This window comes from Triticum aestivum, chromosome 7D (genome assembly GCF_018294505.1).
Source record: "Triticum aestivum cultivar Chinese Spring chromosome 7D, IWGSC CS RefSeq v2.1, whole genome shotgun sequence".
Classification (NCBI taxonomy): Eukaryota; Viridiplantae; Streptophyta; class Magnoliopsida; order Poales; family Poaceae; genus Triticum; species Triticum aestivum.
The window spans coordinates 641,439,646-641,459,001 of NC_057814.1; the positions used below are offsets into that span (position 1 = coordinate 641,439,646).

Here is a 19,356-nt window from a genome sequence, read left to right on the forward strand (position 1 = left end):
GCTGGCGCCCTTATCCTCTCGCGGGGTTCACCGCCGGCGAGGTGGTGCGGCGGCAGCGCGCCCCTGGTCCGACCGGGTCGGGGGAACAGGGAAGGGGCGAGGGAGGAGGTGGGCTGGGCCGGGGGCGCGGGGGTGCGGCCCAGTTCGGGCCGGGGGGGTTCGGTGCAGATGGGCCACGGGTCCAGTGGGGGGGGAAGGCCTGCTCCCCCTTTTTTTTCTTTTCTCTGACTGTTTCTGTTTTCTGTTTTTTTTATTTAAAGTATTTAGGCATTTTATAAAAAGGAGTTTTCTCCACCATAATTGCCAGTGTATTATTTAGCACCCACAGAACATTTTTGTTTGAGTTTTTGAAAACTTTTATTTTTCACTTTAATTATATTTGAAGTTTGAGCTAGGAGTTTGAAAGGAAGGTGATTCAAATGTGATCAAGCCCTGTTTAGCAACATGATTATCTTAATCACAGGGGGTTACTATAGCATGATTCTCAGGGTGTTACAAAGTGCATGCAAAGTCTTCGGTCGCCATGCGTTGAAGGCCTCTGGAGTCCCCTTCCTTGATGGGATGGTGGGCCGACCCATACATTAGTCCGGCTGGGCTAGGACCGCCTAGTCCAGGACACCGTCATGTGTGTTCAAGATAAAGAGAAAGTCAGATGATACAATATATCGTTATAAGGCTAGACTTGTTGGTAAAGGATTCAAACAGAGGTATGGCATATACCTTCAGTCCTAGTGTTAAAGTTGTCAGTATTCGTCTTGTTTTGTCTATTGTCCTATCGAGAGGCTGGAGTCTCAGACTACTAGATGTGCAGAATGCGTTTCTTCATGGTGTTCTGGAAGAGGAAATGTACATGCAACAACGTCATGGGTTTGAAGATAAGAATAAACCTTTTCATGTGTGCGGGCTTCATAAATATCTTTATGGATTGAAGCAAGCCCCTAGAGCATGGTACTCACGTATGAGTTCAAAGTTGCAAACACTTGGTTTTGTTCCTTCTAAATCCGACACATCACTATTTATTTACAACAAGTTCAAAACATCCATATTTGTGCTTATATATGTTGATGATATCATTGTCACAAGCTCATTAAATGAGGCAGTAACTGCATTGTTAAAGGATTTGAATTCAAAATTTGCTGCCACCTCTGCCATCCGCTGGCGGTACCGCAAGCGGGTGAAGTGATTGTCGCCGGTGGAGCGGTAGGATTCGAGCGGCGCTTCCTGCTCCGCCAGGTCCGCGTCCGATGCAACCGCCTTACCGACAACGAGGTGCTCCTCTGCCTTCGGGTGCTCCTGGAGGAGGTGATGGTTGTAGGTGGAGTCAACATGCGCCTCCCGGAACTACTCCTCCCGCTCCTGCCACATCATGTCCATGTAATGGGCATGGGCCTCGCCGATGGTCATGGTGCGATGCACCGACAAGAGTGGCGCGACACTGGTTTCGTCGGCAGCTTCCTCCATTAGGTCATCGTCATCCTTCGGCTCCCTGCCGGCCAGCTAGCCGGCAGCAAATGTGGCCATCTCCTTCTTTTGGTCTAACGTCAACCAGTCCCAGAGAGCTTTGGTAGGGGAGGAATTCATGGTGGGAGTGGTGCGGAGAAGGATCGAAAGCGGATGATTGTGGTTATGACCGGGGCAACGGTTTATATAGCAATGGTGGGCCGTAGAGGGATAGACGGGTAGCACAGGAGGAGACGCCTCGGCGACCACATACCATCAATGTGGGCGGCAGACGGACGGATGGGTGGCGGTCGTGCCGTTCGAACGCGTAACAGTCGCCTGCACCAGGAAGTGGCGCGGGCGGCACTCTATTGGCTGGCGTCTGTGAGCAGTCGCGTCCGCTCTGGCCGGGCATGAATGCGCGCGCTGACGCTTTGGAGCGGCGTTGACTAGAAGCGCGCGGGATGGAGAAGGGGTTTGCGTCGGCCAGTCGGTCAGAAGTGGGCATGCAAGCGGTCCAGACTTCTACAAAGCCCCCCACGCTTGTCTTCGGTTTGCAAAAGAAAGTACATGCTCATTGGCATAGTCCGGGCAGTACGATGCCGCGAAACGATACATGACCGTGTTGGATGGCTTTTGCGGTCCGGACCGCGTCAGAGATGCCCTTGCTGCAAAACACTATGGATGTTTTGCAGTCGAATTCTATAATTTGACAGCCGGACAACATGTGGCTGGTCACAAGATAGAGACAGCCGGACATACCAACTTATGCATGCGTCTCTGTCACCATAACTGCACGTTGAAATTTATGACAAGGCATCAATGGGAGCAGGAAAATGAATGCCTGATCCAGATCGCATCTTGAGTGTGTACGTCTGTGACCGACTGCAACTTCAGTCGACTGTGCGTGTGTGACCAGCAGCACATCATTCAACTCACCTAGTGCGCTATCAATAATACACATCAACGCCAGCACTTGACCGACAGTCTTAATTTGTGTTATTTTATTTATTAAAAGTAGTCATCTACTGATTCTTGGCAATGGGTTTATTGTAAGAGTAAAAAAAGTATAAAAAAAGCAAAAACTGACCATATATTATTATTTAGTTATTTAAATATAATATATACTAAATATTAATTTAAAATTATTTATTTTGAATTTACTGTTCATCCGCAAGGAAATGCCCCACGGAGGCGAAACGCGGTGCCCACATGCATATATTGAATTCGGGTCGGCGGGTTGTTGCTCCGTCAATTTCAGCGAGACAAGGAAATAGAAAGGATTTATTGACAAGATTTTTTGTACATGCAAAACTTGTTTACACGACAAGCCCAATTAGATACCTTGTGTCCTTGTCAACAACAAGCAAGAAAAAAAAAGAGTTTGTATTCCAACTGACTGACAATTGAATTTCTTAATTTTAGGGGACATTTTTTAGCTTTTTTTTAGGGGAGAGGAGCTGGATATTCGCTGTTGGCACGGCGGTCCCAGGCCCAAGAGTAGAATAAAATGGCCCATCATACATCCATCTTCTCCGCACCACCAGAATCGCTCACCACGCCACCGCCGCCGCCACCTCGCCTCCCCTGCTTGCACACCTCACTCCCCTTGCCTCTTCTCACCACAACGCAGCAACAGAGTCAGCAGGTCCGAGACCCGGAGGGCGCGCGATGGGGTCCTCGCCGGAGCGGGAGCGCAGGGGGGATGGATGATCTTGATTTGCTTGCCGCAGCAGCCGTATCTCGCTCACCGGCCCGGCGACCACCTCCGACCCGGGCAGGCAGGAGCTCAGTCCTCCTCCTCCCCCAGGTCTGGCAGCAAGCAACAACTAATAGAGGTAAATCTGATTTCTGTCGCTGTGACTAGTACTACTATTTACTTTATTGGTTCTACTATATATGGATTGTCCTCGGCAGCTGTTTTTCTCCGCGCAAGTTTAGAGATATATTTCTTCAAGGATTTCAGTTTTACTTGAATCCATTTACAAATCCAAACTAGTATTTTCTTTAGTGTAGCTCCATGGGATGCTATGCTTCACTGGCAGAGATTAGATTAGCTCCGTGGGATGGTTTACTGGCAGATGTAAGTTTAGCTCCATGGGATGCTATGGCCCTACTAGCTTTGGAGCAGAGATGAATATGGAGTTTTAACTTTTAACATACAACTTGGCAGAAATCAAGCTAGCTTTTTTAGAAAAGGCCAGCTGGCCTGGATATTATACATATGATAGATGCTGCCTTGCCAAACTGGTGAGATCCGAGGCTTTGTTTTGTTTTGCCCAATGGGATGCTTTAGCGATGTCACGTGTCTGCCACTCAGCTTGATGCACCTTGGGGACCGGTCTAGTGATCGGCACCAGATCTGAAGCCGAGCACGCTTATTGTTTTGACGGTGTTGCTCCATGGGTTGGGGATGCTCTTTACACTAGCACACAGCCGCGTTGGACGGACCTAATTAACAAAGTCCAGCATACAGTCCGATGCATATATGCATATATCGGTAGTTGATCCATGGGTGTTGGTGCCTTGCTGGCTGCGATTAATCTAGTTAGTCATCAGACCTGCCCCTTGCAGTGGTAGAAAATGGGCCTTTAGTCCCGGTTCACAAAGGCCTTTAGTCCCGGCTGTGCAACCGGGACTAAATATGCGCGACTAAAGACCCCCTTTAGTCGCGCCTCTTACGAACCGCGACTAAAGGCTTTAGTCCCGGTTTTCGTGGCTAACCGGGACTAAAGGCCCGTCCACGTGGGCGCCAGGGGTCCGTCGGGGCGGAGGACCTTTAGTCCCGGTTCTCGTGACTAACCGGGACTAAAGGCCTCCTCCGCAGGTTTAGGGTTTTAACCCCCCTAAACCTGGTTTCTTTTTAATTTGTAGTGTTTTATTTCTTTTATATTTTATTTTGTGTTTTATTTTAATTTTGATGAAGTTTCAGTACACATATTCTACGCTACTATATACATGCATATGAAATTTCAAACAAGAAGAATTCAAGAGGAATATATAATATATATTCAATCTCGGGTGACCATATACAACTTCGAACAAGTTTCCATACACAATTAGGATGGATGACCATATACAACTTCGAACAAGTTTCAATCTCGGGTATGCATATAAATTTCTTCGTCCTCGGTATAGTGTTCTTCTTTAGGATTGATGACTTCCCTCATGAAAAATCCTGCTAATTCATCTTGAATTGGTCGGAAGCGAGCTTCTGGACTAAGCCTCCTCCGCAACTTATCCGTCGCGTTGCGCACACTATCCGATGCCTTCCGCTCAGAGGTGTGTCTCCGGATGTTCTCACAAACATAGTATCCACATAGATTGGTCCCTGGTGGCTGCTTATCCACATTAACTAACCTTCTAAAATCTAGCTCATGTTTGAATTCACCGACAATTTCTTCTGAGAACCGTCTCCAAACCCTACAGGGCAAAGAAAATTAAATGAACAAGGGAGTTATTAGTTACTTGATATTAGGAAATGAACGAAAGACACCGATCGATATAGAGCTCAAATGATTTAAAATAATTACTTTTGCAGCATTTTTCTCATGTTGGCCCAACGCTTTGGATCCGAATCCATAGAGTCCATGATTAAAACTCTCGAGGTGTGAAGTTCAATATTTAGCAAAATCCAGTGGAACCTGCGGACACGTTACATGCACAGTCATGCATAACTCATCGATTAGACATACCATGCATGGAGTAAACAAAAGAGAATGGGCACAAGAGAGAAACACTCACCCAAAATGGTAAGGAAATAGAATATGACTTTTGAGTTGATGCTTTCTAAGAAACTTGTACAAGTCTTTCTCCACGTCTTCGGGGTGATGTTGTAACACATGTCCATTAACGATATGTGGGTCAATGAACCCAACATCATGGATGTTGCTTATTTTGCATTCCCAAATCTTCAATTTGCATATATATATATATATATATATATATAGTGCCGACAATGAAGAACGAGATGAGGTAGAAATAAATCACTTACAGAACGTAGCAACTCAGCATAGATTTGTCGAGGTCGCGCAGATTGAACAACTGGAACAATTCACTCATATGAACTTGTACAGAGTACCGTTTGGTGTGATGCTCCTCTGTAACATCCGCATAAACATATTCTTTGTCGGCCCATGTTATGAATTGCTTGTACCAACGTAGCAGATTTCACATTTGTGGTGGTAGACTCTTTTCCCGCGCAGACTCGACGAGAGGCCCATTCCGCACATATTGTAATGCTATCTCACATACTGGCGCATCCTCAAGGCCTAAGAAGGCACGAAGAGTCAAACCCATCTCGGACGCTTGTTTCATGGCACTCGCTACAGTCAATCCAAGTGCTGCCGCAGCTGCTATGATCTCGGGGTCCTCTTCCGGACCAGCTTTCACTATGAGCGGGGGGATCGATTGTTTCTTCTGCATCCCGAGCTGGTCAACTTGTTTCCCGCTTTTTTTACTTTCTTCTTTCTCCTCCTTCAATATTTTTGCTTGCCTACGAAGTTCATGTCCATAGTCGTCAGGCATATTCAGCTCGGCTTGGGACGGTGTCGTCAAAAAATCCTTAGCCCACTTCTTTTGCTTCTCAGTGAATACTTGCTTGGGCTCAGGCTCTTTTCTCGCCTTCATATCCGCCTTCCATTTCTCATAATCAGCAGACGCGGCCAATTTGGTTTCAGCTTCACTAAGTTCCCAAGGCCTTGGGAGGAGAGGCTTCAGTGATGGCTCTGGTACCCTTGTGGTCTTAGGTACATAAGGGTCCGGGTTAATAGTCCAGGAGCGGGTTTCCTTGCTGTCCGCCTGCTTCTGCTTCTTTGCCGGAGGTGGATTGGGGGGCGTCGTACCCGCCGGAGGAGGATTGGGGGGCGTCGTACCCGCCGGAGGTTGTGGATCGGGGGACGGCGTCGAATGGCGTGAAGGAGGTGTAGGTGAACCACCACGACCACCACCACCGCCACCACCGCCACCACCACCACCACCACCATCGGAGGGGGGTGGACTTGCTAGCCTTGGCGCCTCGCCTGGAAACACTATGTACTTCTTTTTCCATAGAATGAACTGGCGCTTGACATCTCCAAGTCTTCTCTCCCCTTCGGGTGTAGGTTTGTCAATCTCCAGGTCCTCAAACCCTTGGACTATGTCTTCCACCGTGACACGAGCATAGCCATATGCAATGGGGTTGTTGTGGTGGAGTGCTCCAGGTGTACAGGGTAAAGCATTGCCGCTAGCTACCTTCGTGGAAACGTTCCCCACGGGATAATGCAGATCACATTCTTTCATCTCCTTTACATCATCCACGGGGTAGTGAGGCTCCGGTGCACGAATCTCGATCATCGGTGCACTAGCACCAGGCGGGGCATCCGTGGAAGCCACGCTGCTTCTCCGCTGCTGGCTTCCGCGATCCGCTTCATGATCTTCATGCGGCCCTGCAGCCGATTTTTCTTTTACTAGTTCATGCACGGTCTGCTTCAACTCATGGAGTTCCGATGCAAACTTCGCCATAAGATCTGCATCCCGGTCCGTCTTTCTCTTACGGCTTCTGTAACAGTACGGGTCATTGTCCTGGGAAAACCCTACTTTCCACGGAACTTTGCCTTTGCCTCGTACACGTCCTCCGTGTTCATCATTCCCGAGGGCTGTTGTCAGTGCGTCTTTCTCTCTGTTGAACTTGATCAAGCCCTCTTGAGCTTGGGTCATTGCGTCAATAAGGGCTTGGGTGGGAGCAAACTTTTTCTGCCGGTGAACACACACCCCTGTCTCCGGGTCTAGCAATCCCCCATGCCCGTACCACCAGCTTTTGGCCCTTGGGTCCCATCCCTCTGTACCTAGAGGGATTCCTCGCACCCTCAGGTCCTCCTCCATCTTCTGCCACCTAGGCTCCGAAAGGCGGTATCCTCCTGGCCCCATAATATGATGGAACTTTTTCTTACTCGCATTATCCTTATTTTTTTTCGATATTTCCTTGAAATGCTCCGATTGCTTTTGCCTCACAAATTCTGGCCAATCATCTTTCAGTTTCTCATGTTGTCCATTGAAATCCGGAGTCTTGCCCTTGTTGACATAGTCACGGGTTAAATTTTTCTTGAAGTTCCGGAATGCTTCGCCCATCTTCTGAAGAGCGAACTCTTTAACTAGCCTCCTCTCACGTCCACCCGGAACCTCGTTACCGAATTCATCGACTTTGTTGTATTCCGAAGGTAGAATGAAATGTTCCATAAGCTTTCTCCAGCAATCCTTTTTCGTTCTCTTGTCGACAAAATTGAAACCAAGACGTGCCTTCTTTGGCTCCTTCCATTCCTGGACGGTGATCGGGACGTTGTCTCTAACAACGACTCCGCATTGGTTGATAAACTTTGAGGTGTGCTGTAGGGGCTTGCCGGTTTCACTGACAAACTCAATGGCATATGTTTCTCCTGTTTTCATCGCCTTGGATTTGCCACGCTTTGTCGGTCATCTGGGTCTTGAAACCATTCCGGATGCCGGTCATCTGGGTCTTTCAAAAGTTGCTGGTCCTGCCGTGCTTCCTTTGTATCATTTGTCTTCTCATACACGCCCAAGAAGCTTAGCAGGTTCACGCAAATATTCTTCGTAACATGCATCACGTCGATTGCAGAGCGGACATCTAGGACTTTCCAATATTCTAGCTCCCAAAATATAGATTTCTTCTTCCACATGGGTGCGTGCCCGTCAACTCCCCGCGGAACTGATTGTCCGCCAGGACCCTTTCCAAAGATGACTTTCAAATCCTTGACCATATCAAATATCTCAGCACCAGTACGTTCCGCAGGCTTCGGCGGTGATCTGCCTTGCCGTTGAAATGCTTGCCTTTCTTTCTTACGTTGTGATTTCGGGGAAGAAATCGACGATGACCCAGGTACACGTTCTTCTTACAATTACCCAAACGTACACTTTCAGTCTCATGTAAGCAGTGCGTGCATGCATCGTATCCCTTATTTGTCTGTCCCGAAAGGTTACTGAGAGCAGGCCAGTCGTTGATGGTTACAAAAAGCAACGCTCGTAGGTCAAATTCCTCTCCTTTGTGCTCATCCCAGACACGTACACCAGGTCTGGCCCACAACTGTAAAAGTTCATCAACTAATGGCCTTAGGTACACATCGATGTCGTTCCCGGGTTGCTTTGGACCTTGGATGAGCACTGGCATCATAATGAACTTCCGCTTCATGCACAACCAAGGAGGAAGGTTGTAGATGCATAGAGTCACGGGCCAGGTGCTATGGCTGGAGCTCTGCTCGCCAAAAGGATTCATGCCATCAGTACTTAGACCAAATCTTATGTTCCTTGCGTCAGCTGCAAAATCTTTGAACACTGTCGATCTTTCTCCATTGCGTTCCATCAGCGGTGTGTCTCAACTCCCCGTCGGACTTACGGTCCTTTTTGTGCCATCGCAACGACTTGGCATGCTTTTTGTTCCTGAACAGACGTTTCAACCGTGGTATTATTGGAGCATACCACATCACCTTGGCGGGAACCCTCTTCCTGGGTTTCTCGCCCTCAACATCGTCAGTAGGGTCATCGCCTCTGATCTTATAACGCAATGCAGTGCATACAGGGCATTCATTCAAATTCTCGTATTCACCGCGATAGAGGATGCAGTCGTTAATGCATGCATGTATCTTCAGAACCTCTAAACCTAGAGGGCAGACAACCTTCTTTGCTTCGTACGTACTGGCGGGCAACTCGTTATTCTTCGGAAACATATTCTTCAACATTTTCAGCAAATTTTCAAATGATGAGTCACCTACACCTTCCTGTGCCTTCCATTTTAGCAAATCCAGTGTGCAGCCCAGCTTTTTCAGACTATTATCGCATCCTGGATACAACGACTTTTTGTGATCCTCTAACATGCGATCCAAATTCTCCCTATCCTTGTCAGTTTCGCAGCGTCTCCATGCATCAGCAATGGTCCGACCAAGATCATCAGCGGGCTCATCATGTGCCTCTTCTTCACCTTCACCTAACCCTTCCCCACCTTCAGCATCATCCTCCATGAAAGTATCACCGAAATGATCATGATAGTTGTCATCGATATCATCCCCTTCTTCATCTTCTTCCATTCTAACCCCTCTTTCTCCATGCTTGGTCCAACAATTATAGCTTCGCATGAAACCGTGCCGAAGCAGGTGCATGTGAACGTCTCTTGAGGAGGAGTAACCCTTCTGATTCTTACAGACAGCACATGGACAGATAATAAAACCTTGTTGCTTGTTCGCATTTGCCACTACGAGGAAATCTTTCAAACCCGTAGTGAACTCGCCGGAGAGTCGGGGACCGTACATCAATTGCCGATTCATCTGCATTATTATTATATAAAGTATATAATTAACCATCATGCATTTGTTAAACTAACTAGCTAGAAATAATACAAATTAAACAATGAACTACACACATGCATATTTTATCAATGACACATGAAATTCAAGTTGCTAACCGCGATCGCGGAGGAAAAATAAATGAGAAAGCTCAAGTGTGGCTCGGACACTTCATATCATGTTTGTTTCAGGCTCTCGGGCATTTCATCGAACACCTTGTGTGCATAGGAGGAACCAAAAGCAAACCCACCAACCCCTTCTGAATATTGTGAAGTGAGCTGAGTGAAGTGAAGTGAGCTGAGTCCTATATATAGGGATGGGCCTTTAGTCCCGGTTGGCCTGGCCAACCGCAACTAAAGGCCTTCGGGGACCTTTAGTCCCGGTTGGCCGCCCCTCCCGTCCGCCAGCTGGATGGGCCTTTAGTCCCGGTTGGCCTGGCCAACTGCGACTAAAGGCCTTCGGGGACCTTTAGTCCAGGCCAACCGGGACTAAAGCCCCTCCCGTCCGCCAGCTGTTGACCGAGCGCGCTGGGCCCAGATAGTTGGTCGCGGGTCTCCTCCCGAACCGCGACTAAAGACCCCTTTTGTCGCGGTTCGATTATTTTGGGGACTAATTGGGGCGTATGGAAGCTTCTTTTTCTACTAGTGTAGTTAATGCACCACATTTCCACCCTCTGTCCTCAGCTGAGCAACACAACTCTCATCCAGATACCCCTCGCCGGTGACTGCATCCACAACGTGCGCCGGCCGGACGGCAGGCGCCACCCCTCTCGTGTGTTTACGTAAGTGCTTTTTATTCGTTGCTCTCCTGCCCCTCCTTATACTTGCTAGCAACGACTTACAAGTATAACTAATATCCTCTGTAGTGAGTATCATTTACTGCTATGTTGCATCACCTTTATGAATTTCTGTTGATTCATCGCTACATCACTAATCCTAAATACATCGCCGCAGGATGGATGTGCTCCTCAACGCAGCACAATGGGTGGTGGGCAAGGCGCTGGCCTCTGTTGCTGATGGCGTGCTGGAGGCTTGGGGTGCCACCAAGAACTTGGGTGTCAACATCGAGGCCTTAAGGATGGAGCTGCTGCTCGTGAAGGCCACCCTCGAAACTGCCAGCTACAAGCAGGTCGATGGCCCGGCCATGCAAGAGCTCCTGGGGAAGCTGCGTGACTCGGCGCTCTCTGCCGAGGACTTGTTGGATGAGCTGGACTATTTCCGCATCCATGACCAGCTCCATGGCACATACGATGCTGCAGACCAGCATGCCAAGGGCGGCTTCCGCGACCTTGCCCTCAACGTTCGTCACGCAGCCAAAGCTGTTGGCAAACTGACATTTGTATCTTCATGCTACTGGTCTGCTGCTAATCCAACAGGTGATTCTGGAGAAGATGCAGGACAGCGGGCAAGCTGTTGTCCTTGGTCACGTGCTAGGCAGAGGCCACCCGGCAATTCATCCTCAACGCCAAATGCCAATCAAGAGGTTAGTGTATGCATGCCCAAGCTCGATAAACTTGTCCCTTGCTCATCTTCTACACATGCTCATGATGATCATTTTGTCCAGCCAACTCTTTGTGGTGGGGCCCACAGAGAACCACCAATGCTGGGTTTTAATAGGGTTGATTTCTCTGAAAGAATGAGGCACATTGTAGAGGAATTGGAGCATGTGCGTAGAGAGGCTACTCAGATTCTGCAGAGTTGTGACCGTATAACTATTCCAGATGTTTCCCAGAGTCGTCCCATTACTACCGGTCAAAGTATAGATCCAAAATTGTATGGAAGGGACCATATCATGGATACCATCATACATGATATGACCAAGGGTAAATACCTTAGCAATGATCTAACTGTGCTTCCGATTGTTGGTCCAGGGGGAATTGGAAAAACAACTCTGATACAACACATATATAGAAACCAGCAAGTTCAAAATCATTTCCAAGTTATTATTTGGGTATGTGTGTCACTCAGTTTCAATTTGAACAAGCTGTTAGAAGAGATTAAAACATACATCCCTCGGGTTGAAGGGGAAAAGGATGGTAGGGCTGAGGAGCTGATTGAACAAAGATTAAAATCTAAAAGGTTTTTGCTTGTACTGGATGATATATGGGAGTTTAGTGACACGGATGATTGGAAAAGGTTATTGTTGCCACTCAAAACATCGCAAGCAATGGGTAGCATGATTCTGGTCACAACTAGGTTTCCAAAAATAACAAAGATGGTTGGAACAGCTAAACATATAGAATTGCAAGGGTTAGAATCTGAAGAATTTAGGAAGTTATTCCTTGCATTTGTCTTTGGCAATGAGCCCGCTAGAAGTGATCAGTATGTTTTCCTCGAGATTGGAAATAAGATAATGGAAAAACTAAGGGGCTCCCCTCTTGCTGCAAAAACAGTTGGTACATTGTTAAGTAAAGACCTTAGTTTGCATCATTGGAGAAGGGTCTTAGAAAGTAAAGAATGGGAGACACAGACCGATGCCAATGGCATTATGCCTGCATTGAAGCTTAGTTATGACCATCTTCCTTTCCAACACCAACAATGTTTCTCCTTTTCTGCATTGTTTCCTGAAGATCACAAGTATAGTGCCAGCCAGCTAATCAACTTGTGGATTGGATTAGGTATCTTACAACCTGGTGCACGAAACCAAACACTTCAACTTACAGGCTCGAACAATTTAAAGGATCTGGTGGCATGGGGATTTTTCAGAGAGGAGAGTGCTTATGGTTATCCATGTTATGTTATGCATGACCTGCTACATGATTTAGCATTGCAAGTTGCATCTCATGAATGTCTTACTGTGCATCATTCTAGTGTGAGATTAGAAGAAATTAATCCAAACATCCACCACCTGTCAATAATCATAGATGATGTTGATAAAATTTCTCTTGAAAAGCTTAAGAGGCAATTGAGAAAATTAAAGGCAAGCTTGAAGGTTAAACAGTTGCATACGTTGATGTTATTTGGAGAAGTGGATGAAAGCTTTGTCAGCATTCTGGGTGATTTGTTTAGGGAAGCAAATGCTCTTCGTGTTCTCCGTTTGGATAAAATCTCCTTTTCAGTTGAGTCCATATTACATAACTTTTCAGCACTTGTTCATCTACGGTACCTATATCTGGAGACAAAGTGTGAGAGGGAGATGCATTTACTACTTATCATTTCTAGATTTTATCATTTAAGGATTTTGTCTCTAGGGTCATGGTGCCCAAACTGTCATTTGCCCAAAGAGTTGAGCAACCTTGTAAACATGCGTCGGTTTTATACACTAGCTGATGAGTTGCATTCTGATATTGTCAATGTGGGAAAACTCAAACACTTAGAGGAGTTGATGGTATTTAGAGTCAATAAAAAAATTGAAGGGTTTGAGCCAAGTCAACTAGAGCATTTGACTGAACTAAGGGAGCTTGGCATCTATAACCTTGAGAATATACACACTAAAGAAGAAGCAGCCAAAACAAAGCTGGGAGAGAAAATCCACTTGGAGAAGTTAACATTAGACTGGGATAATGAGCGGTCTAATACCGAGCCAGGTGCAGAAGCAGTTGTCCTTGAGAACCTTCAACCACATAGATATCTTCAGGAGTTGTGCATTAGAGGGCACAAAGGCTCTTCTTTTCCAACATGGCTGGGTGATAAGGTCACTGTTGAATCTCTTCATCTCTCTGGTGTTTCTTGGCAATGTCTCCCTCCTTTGGGGAAGATGTGGGGCCTTGGTAAAGTAATATTGGAACATATTCCCGCAATGGAGGAGTTTGTTATAGAGCAAAGCCTTTGCAAGCTAATAAGGGTTGAGCTTGTTGGCTTGGGAAGTTTTGGAAAATGGGTAGCATCACAGGATGCGGATCATATGTTTCCTCTTTTGCAAGTATTGATTATAAAAGACTGCCCTCAACTGTTGGAGTTGCCATTTGCAAGCCAGATTGTTTACACATCAGATCAAGGCCAGAATAGTGATTGGTTTCCCAAACTGCAAGAGCTTCAGATAGAGAAGTGTCCAGAACTGTTGTTAGTGGCTCATATCCCACGGACTGAAACTCTGCATAGTGTGAACATAAGTGATGTCAAGCTACTAGACAAGCTCGAGTACTCAACAAATTCCTTCTTTGGGGGACGCTGTTTGGATATTGCAGGAAAGGATGATTTGCAGAGCTTAGATGAGGTGGTAGCATTCAGCAAGCTGGCAGGCCTTGAGCATTTGTACCTCCACAAGTGCCCAGCTCTGAAGTCAAAGCACCTTCTGCTGTTGACCTCACTGAAGAAGTTGATGGTAGAGGGTTCAGATGGTGTGGTTGTAGAGGGTTCAGAGGGTGATGTGGAATGGCAGCACCCCCTTAAGCATCTTGTGGTCGAGGGCGAGGAATCACGTGCGAAGGAATTGACAGAGCTCCTCACCCACCTCCCAAGCATCTCCGAATTAGAAATCATAAAATGTGAAAAGATAACACAACTGGCAGTCGGGTTGGATGTGCAACAAACAACGTCAGCAGCAGCAGCTACGGAGGTGGATGAGAAAGAAGATGATGATTCAGGGCTGCTGCTCTTACCTTCCCATCTCTCTGACTCACTGCAGGTGTTGAGCATCGAGAGTTGTCCAGAGCTGGTCATGGTGGACCCCACTTCAACTTTTCTTCCTGCCAGAGGAGCAGCAGGAGGAGGGCTCCAGGCCCTGCGGTCCCTCAAGACTCTACAAATTTACTTCTGCCCAAAGATACTATCCGCAAAGAGTTCTCCATCCTGCTGTCCTTTTCCATCCTCTCTGCAAGAGCTCCGTGTTGAGGGTGTGGAAGGCATGGGGACCCTGGGGCATCTCCTTACCGCTGGGGGACAGCTCATACTGTTAAGCATTGGTGGCTGCCCTGGATTCTTTGCTGGATGGGATCAGGAGTTAAAGCAGCAGCTTCTGAATGGAGGAAAAGAGCAGGAACTGCAGCAGCTTGTTTCGCCCCAGAATGGATGCAAACTGCAGGAGCTCTATACGGATGATGCCATGGGACTCCTATCTGTGCCCATCTGCAACCTCCTGTCTTCCTCCCTCAGCATCCTGGGCTTCTTTGGCAACCAAGAGATGGAGTGCTTTACTAAGGACCAAGAGGACGCCCTTCACCTGCTCGTCTCCCTCGAGAAACTGATGTTTATCAACTTGAGCAAGCTTCAGAGCCTCCCTGCAGGGCTGCAAAAGCTCACCAACCTCAAGGAATTATCGGTCTACTCATGCCCGGTTGTCCGGTCGCTGCCAGAGGATGGCCTCCCCAAATCACTTCAAGAATTAGATGTCTGGAACTGCGGCAACACGGAGCTAACATAGCAGTGCGAGGGGTTAGTGGGAACCATCCCAAAAATCAACCTGCGATTGTGGAACTGATCCAAGGTAACAAAAGCTACTTCCTTGTTTGTCCACATCCGTTCCCAGATCCCACAATCACCCTTGCCTTTTCCCCCTGCAACATAAACTAATTAGTGCTTATTTTCATCTGCTATGCAGGTCTCTGCCTTGGGAGTTCCCGTGTACATTCTTCTAGCCTTGTACACTTGTAAATAAATCTGGTAAGTACATGTAACTTTAAACTTTACTCCTGCTGTTTCATATCAATTATTAAGACGTGTTCTCCATTCCTCTTGTCTTCTCAATCACATGTTCAGAAAACCAGTCTGGTTATCAGTTACTGCTTTATGAAGTTTCTTTGTTTTTTTGGGCAGGTGTTCTTCTCATAGGGTTCTGCGTGCTTTGCATGTACATTTGGATTTTCATTACTCCTCAAAGATTCGATGGTCTACTATGTAGTTCCGGTGTGAGAATCAGAATATTACAATAGCATAATTCAGAAATGAATTCGACTTCGATGCTGCATTATTGATATTACCAGAAACCTTCTACCTTCCTGTTCACAAATCTGGTATGTACATCTAACTGGATCTTAACTCCTGATCTACCATATATCAGATTGCCATTTTTGTTCCCAGAGGAGTGAAAATGGTTTTCCTATGAAACAATTGTTTAACAATTGATTCTCCATGTGCCCTGTCTTCGTACATACCAGTTGATAAAATCACTATAATTTTCAGTTAATGCCTTATGGGAGTTTCTTTGTTTTACTTCCTGGACGAAAATCAAAAAACCTTTCTTGTATTCGTAGGCTTCTACATACTTTGCATTTAAATTTCGGTAGCCATCACTCATCGGGACTTCGTGTACACTACTAAATTGACTGTCGAGATCAAGATATTACCACGAAATGATTGGAGAATAAGTCAGCCTTCAGTGTTCTGCTATTGATACAAGGTTTGTAATTTTTTTATCACTGCTACATGCTATCATTAATAGGTTTCCTGGCGTTCAACATTTTGCTTGACTTGTTGTGCAGGTGTTCTTATCCTTGTTCTCATAGGCTTGTTTGTAATTTGCATTTAAATTTTGGCCGGCATCGCTGGTCAAGACTTGGTGGGTGTACCTGGCAACTTTGGTTGTGAGGTTCAAAATATCACCACATAATAGGCGAGACTTCTGTGCTTCGCTACTGATATTAAGGTTTGCCATTTTCTCACCCACTGCTACATTGCTCTTGATGCTGGTATGGTTCCAACATTCACCATTTCTCTTGGCTTGTTAGGTATTCATCATGTTTGCGCTGGTATGGTTCCTGGTACTTCTCGTTTGCAATTGGTCGCTACTCACAAGACTTGGCGGTGTACCTAGACAGTTTTCAGTTTTTCACTCTTTGCAATCCTTATTTCAAATAGCATATACTCTCAGAACCTTACATCAGTTACGATATTAATTTAGTTGATAGATCATCTGCTGAGCCGCATGAGAATGGTACTACCCATTGGATCCAACTTCATATATTCAGATGTCAGGCTATCACTGAAAGGTTTGTCTCTTATCCCTTTGCATCTGTATGGAAGGCGTTTCTGGGAAAAAGTTGGAATGTGAATTGACTTGTGCTTCCAAAGTTTCAGATGGAACAAAGATTCTTCCTTTGCTTGATAGCCGTGGCATGTGGTACAACTATGGAACTACACAACACAGTAGTTGAAATACTGAATGGTTGAAGCTATAGTGGAGGTAATAAGCTGTGTGCATATTTCAGAACCTATTAGTAATAATCAAAACAAACTTATTATGTTGACATCTGCATCTTGGCTTTATATTACGTAGAAATTTGTTGACCTCTGCATCTCGGGAAAACATTACACAGAAATTACCTTTGTTAAGCTTGCCATTGTTGTTTCATCAGTCTAGTAAACAGAGTTGGAAAATACTTTTGTTCCACAATCCAGGGCAGTCTCTCTTAAGGTTTAGAGAGGATCTCCATTTTGTTGGCACTTATTTTTTTAATCTTTAGACTGACTGTAATTATTGTTATTATTTTGTTTGCATTCGTATCCGTGACAAAATAGTGCAATTTTGATCTGATCAGTCAACACTTGATCAGGATTCTTGCTGTGACAGGAATTTAGTTGCTGCTGGGTTGCTTACATGTGAATTTTGCCTACTAGTGACTGATTTGTGAGTGCCTAACTCTTATTGCCATTTTCCCTACTGCAGTCAGATCCATACTGTCAGTGGAGCTAATTACTGCCAGTTATGATGTTACTAGAGTTTTGTTGATCAATGTCATTTGAGGCAACGGATCGAATTGGCTAAAAGATGTGGTTGAGCCAGCCAGTTTCTCCTACTGTAACTTCCACAAAAAAAAAGGTTTTCAAGTTGTACTGCACCGACTTCGTGAGTATCCTTATTAAATTGTGGTGTATCTATGAAGTCCCACGCCATGTTATATATGTACATATTGACTTATTCCTCATCCTATTTTTTTCCTTGGTTGCAGTGAACCAAACACATCTTCATTCTTCAGCCCACAACACTGGTGGCTCCTTGATCGAAAGCCGGTGCGATGAGAGAACTCCAACCAGGCCAATCATTTCTACCTTCGCATGTATGGTTTGCACTATACTGTCCTCTAGCGTTTGGTTCATTCTGCATTTTCCCCTGCTAGATCGGTGACAAGTGCTTAACTACGTTTTTTTGTGTGGGTTCCTTCTCTTTGCCAGCATCTATAAGATGGAAAGCAGTGGCGAAATGATCAGTGTTTGCTTCACAACAATAGAATGCTGCTCGTCCAGCTTCCTTGAAGTCTAGCGGCTTACTCTATTGGATATAGGCACTGTTGAAAGTTGAAACAAGGTGGAGGGGCATGGGAGATGAAGAAGAGGTGGACCAAGTGCACCAAATCCTGGGTGCAGATGGAGGCGGCGATTGGTAGTTGCAAAAGGTGAAGGGGTAGGGGACGGCGGTGGAAGAGGAGTGCGCCGCAGGCGCAGGAGGAGAATGACGCTATCAGATCATGAGGAACTACAGTAGCATTTACTGCACATTGGCATCTTTTCGGAAGTGGAACAGCAAGGGGGGGAGTTTGTATTAATTCTCTTGCTTATTCCTGTGTTTCTTCCAAAACAGAAACAGAGGAAAAAAGAAACTGAGGACTTTTTCTTTCAGCAACGGTGGGATGTGTTAGTAGACTAAATTACTCGTTAACTGTGGAAAGACTTGACTTGCTGTCAGAGGGGATCCCTTCCTTGATGAACAATGAATGTTTGGATCCATCTGTCAACGAACTTGCTCCTGAGACATTGTTAATCATCACACCCCTATATAAGACAATATTATCTATATTTGACCACTATAGGCTTTAGCAGATTCCATTTTGTCAGATGCATGAATGGGTTCTGTCTTCATTCTGATTGGAGAAAAAATTGTATTCCTTACACACGTGCATGTGCGGAACATGGATGTGATGCATTCAGTTGTTTGGGTTACAGCATATATATCATTATCATGTCCACTTACAACTGAAACATCACGCAAAACATCAGCACGCATACTACTGCTTGCTATTGCTATACATACTAGTATAGATTCAACTAGGATTCAGAAATGTTCATGTGATTACGCAGCTCAATTAATTTTATAGACTAGCTTCACGATCAGCACCTCGCTCATTTTAGCATTTGCCTTGGCTAGGGGATCCTTGCATGGCGGTGGTTCGCTACTCTGGCAAGCTTCGTCACCGGCTTGATATGTTGGCTTCGGAGAAGATATGGCTTCACACACTCTGACAGCTTCTGCTCGCCGGCCTAGAGCTCGTAGAGCAGCGTGCCGGAGCTCTCTTGGCCGTCAGCATCCAATGTGGTGCCGCAAACCCAGGGTACCAGACACATACCAAAGGCATGCCGTCCAGTTCGTAATTTACAATGCCGACAGTGACATGCATCTGAAATTCTGAATGTACAACATCCCAAGACATGATGCCATGACCCTGATCAATCAGTTTTTGAACCACACAGCATTCTGTGTAAATTAAGAAGACACACGCAGGACAATTAATTGCCTCAGTAAAGAATGACAGTAACACACAACAAAAGGGCAGCAGGAACGTGCTTCAGTAACTACTCTGTTTCCTTCAGAAAATATACTTTTCTCACCACAAGATCATTCTACTTTTATACTCTACCTAGTCAAAATAAGAACCGACTGAACAATTGATCGAATGCAGCAAATATAGCTTAAACAACCTGCACGTTCAACGCCC

At 45.9% G+C, this 19,356-nt stretch overlaps 1 protein-coding gene across 15 annotated transcripts; it reads left to right on the top strand.

Moving 5' to 3' along the window:
- The first annotated feature begins 2,964 nt into the window (after positions 1–2,964).
- On the top strand, positions 2,965–18,462 carry LOC123164847 (putative disease resistance protein RGA3). 15 transcript variants are annotated; one of them, XM_044582450.1, is made up of 15 exons: positions 2,965–3,278; positions 10,454–10,551; positions 10,724–11,252; positions 11,334–15,134; positions 15,249–15,310; positions 15,464–15,660; positions 15,901–16,046; positions 16,129–16,292; positions 16,375–16,395; positions 16,548–16,635; positions 16,724–16,829; positions 17,200–17,273; positions 17,365–17,492; positions 17,596–17,703; positions 17,819–18,462. In XM_044582450.1, the coding sequence occupies exons 1-4, from the start codon at positions 3,150–3,152 to the stop codon at positions 15,069–15,071; spliced, it is 4,494 nt and encodes a 1,497-aa protein (XP_044438385.1). In that variant the 5' UTR covers positions 2,965–3,149; the 3' UTR covers positions 15,072–15,134; positions 15,249–15,310; positions 15,464–15,660; positions 15,901–16,046; positions 16,129–16,292; positions 16,375–16,395; positions 16,548–16,635; positions 16,724–16,829; positions 17,200–17,273; positions 17,365–17,492; positions 17,596–17,703; positions 17,819–18,462. The 15 variants fall into 15 exon arrangements, with proteins under 15 accessions (XP_044438385.1, XP_044438386.1, XP_044438381.1 ...); XM_044582451.1 differs by having other exon boundaries at positions 17,217–17,273; XM_044582446.1 differs by having other exon boundaries at positions 16,375–16,635; positions 16,718–16,829.
- Positions 18,463–19,356: the final 894 nt, after the last annotated feature.

Excerpts from the sequence above, each read along its gene's own strand:
- LOC123164847 (XM_044582446.1), top strand. The coding sequence starts at position 3,150 with ATGATCTTGATTTGCTTGCCGCAGCAGCCGTATCTCGCTCACCGGCCC. Across the intron at positions 3,279-10,453 it reads GCAAGCAACAACTAATAGAG|CTGAGCAACACAACTCTCAT; the intron begins GTAAATCTGATT and ends CTCTGTCCTCAG. Across the intron at positions 10,552-10,723 it reads CACCCCTCTCGTGTGTTTAC|GATGGATGTGCTCCTCAACG; the intron begins GTAAGTGCTTTT and ends ACATCGCCGCAG.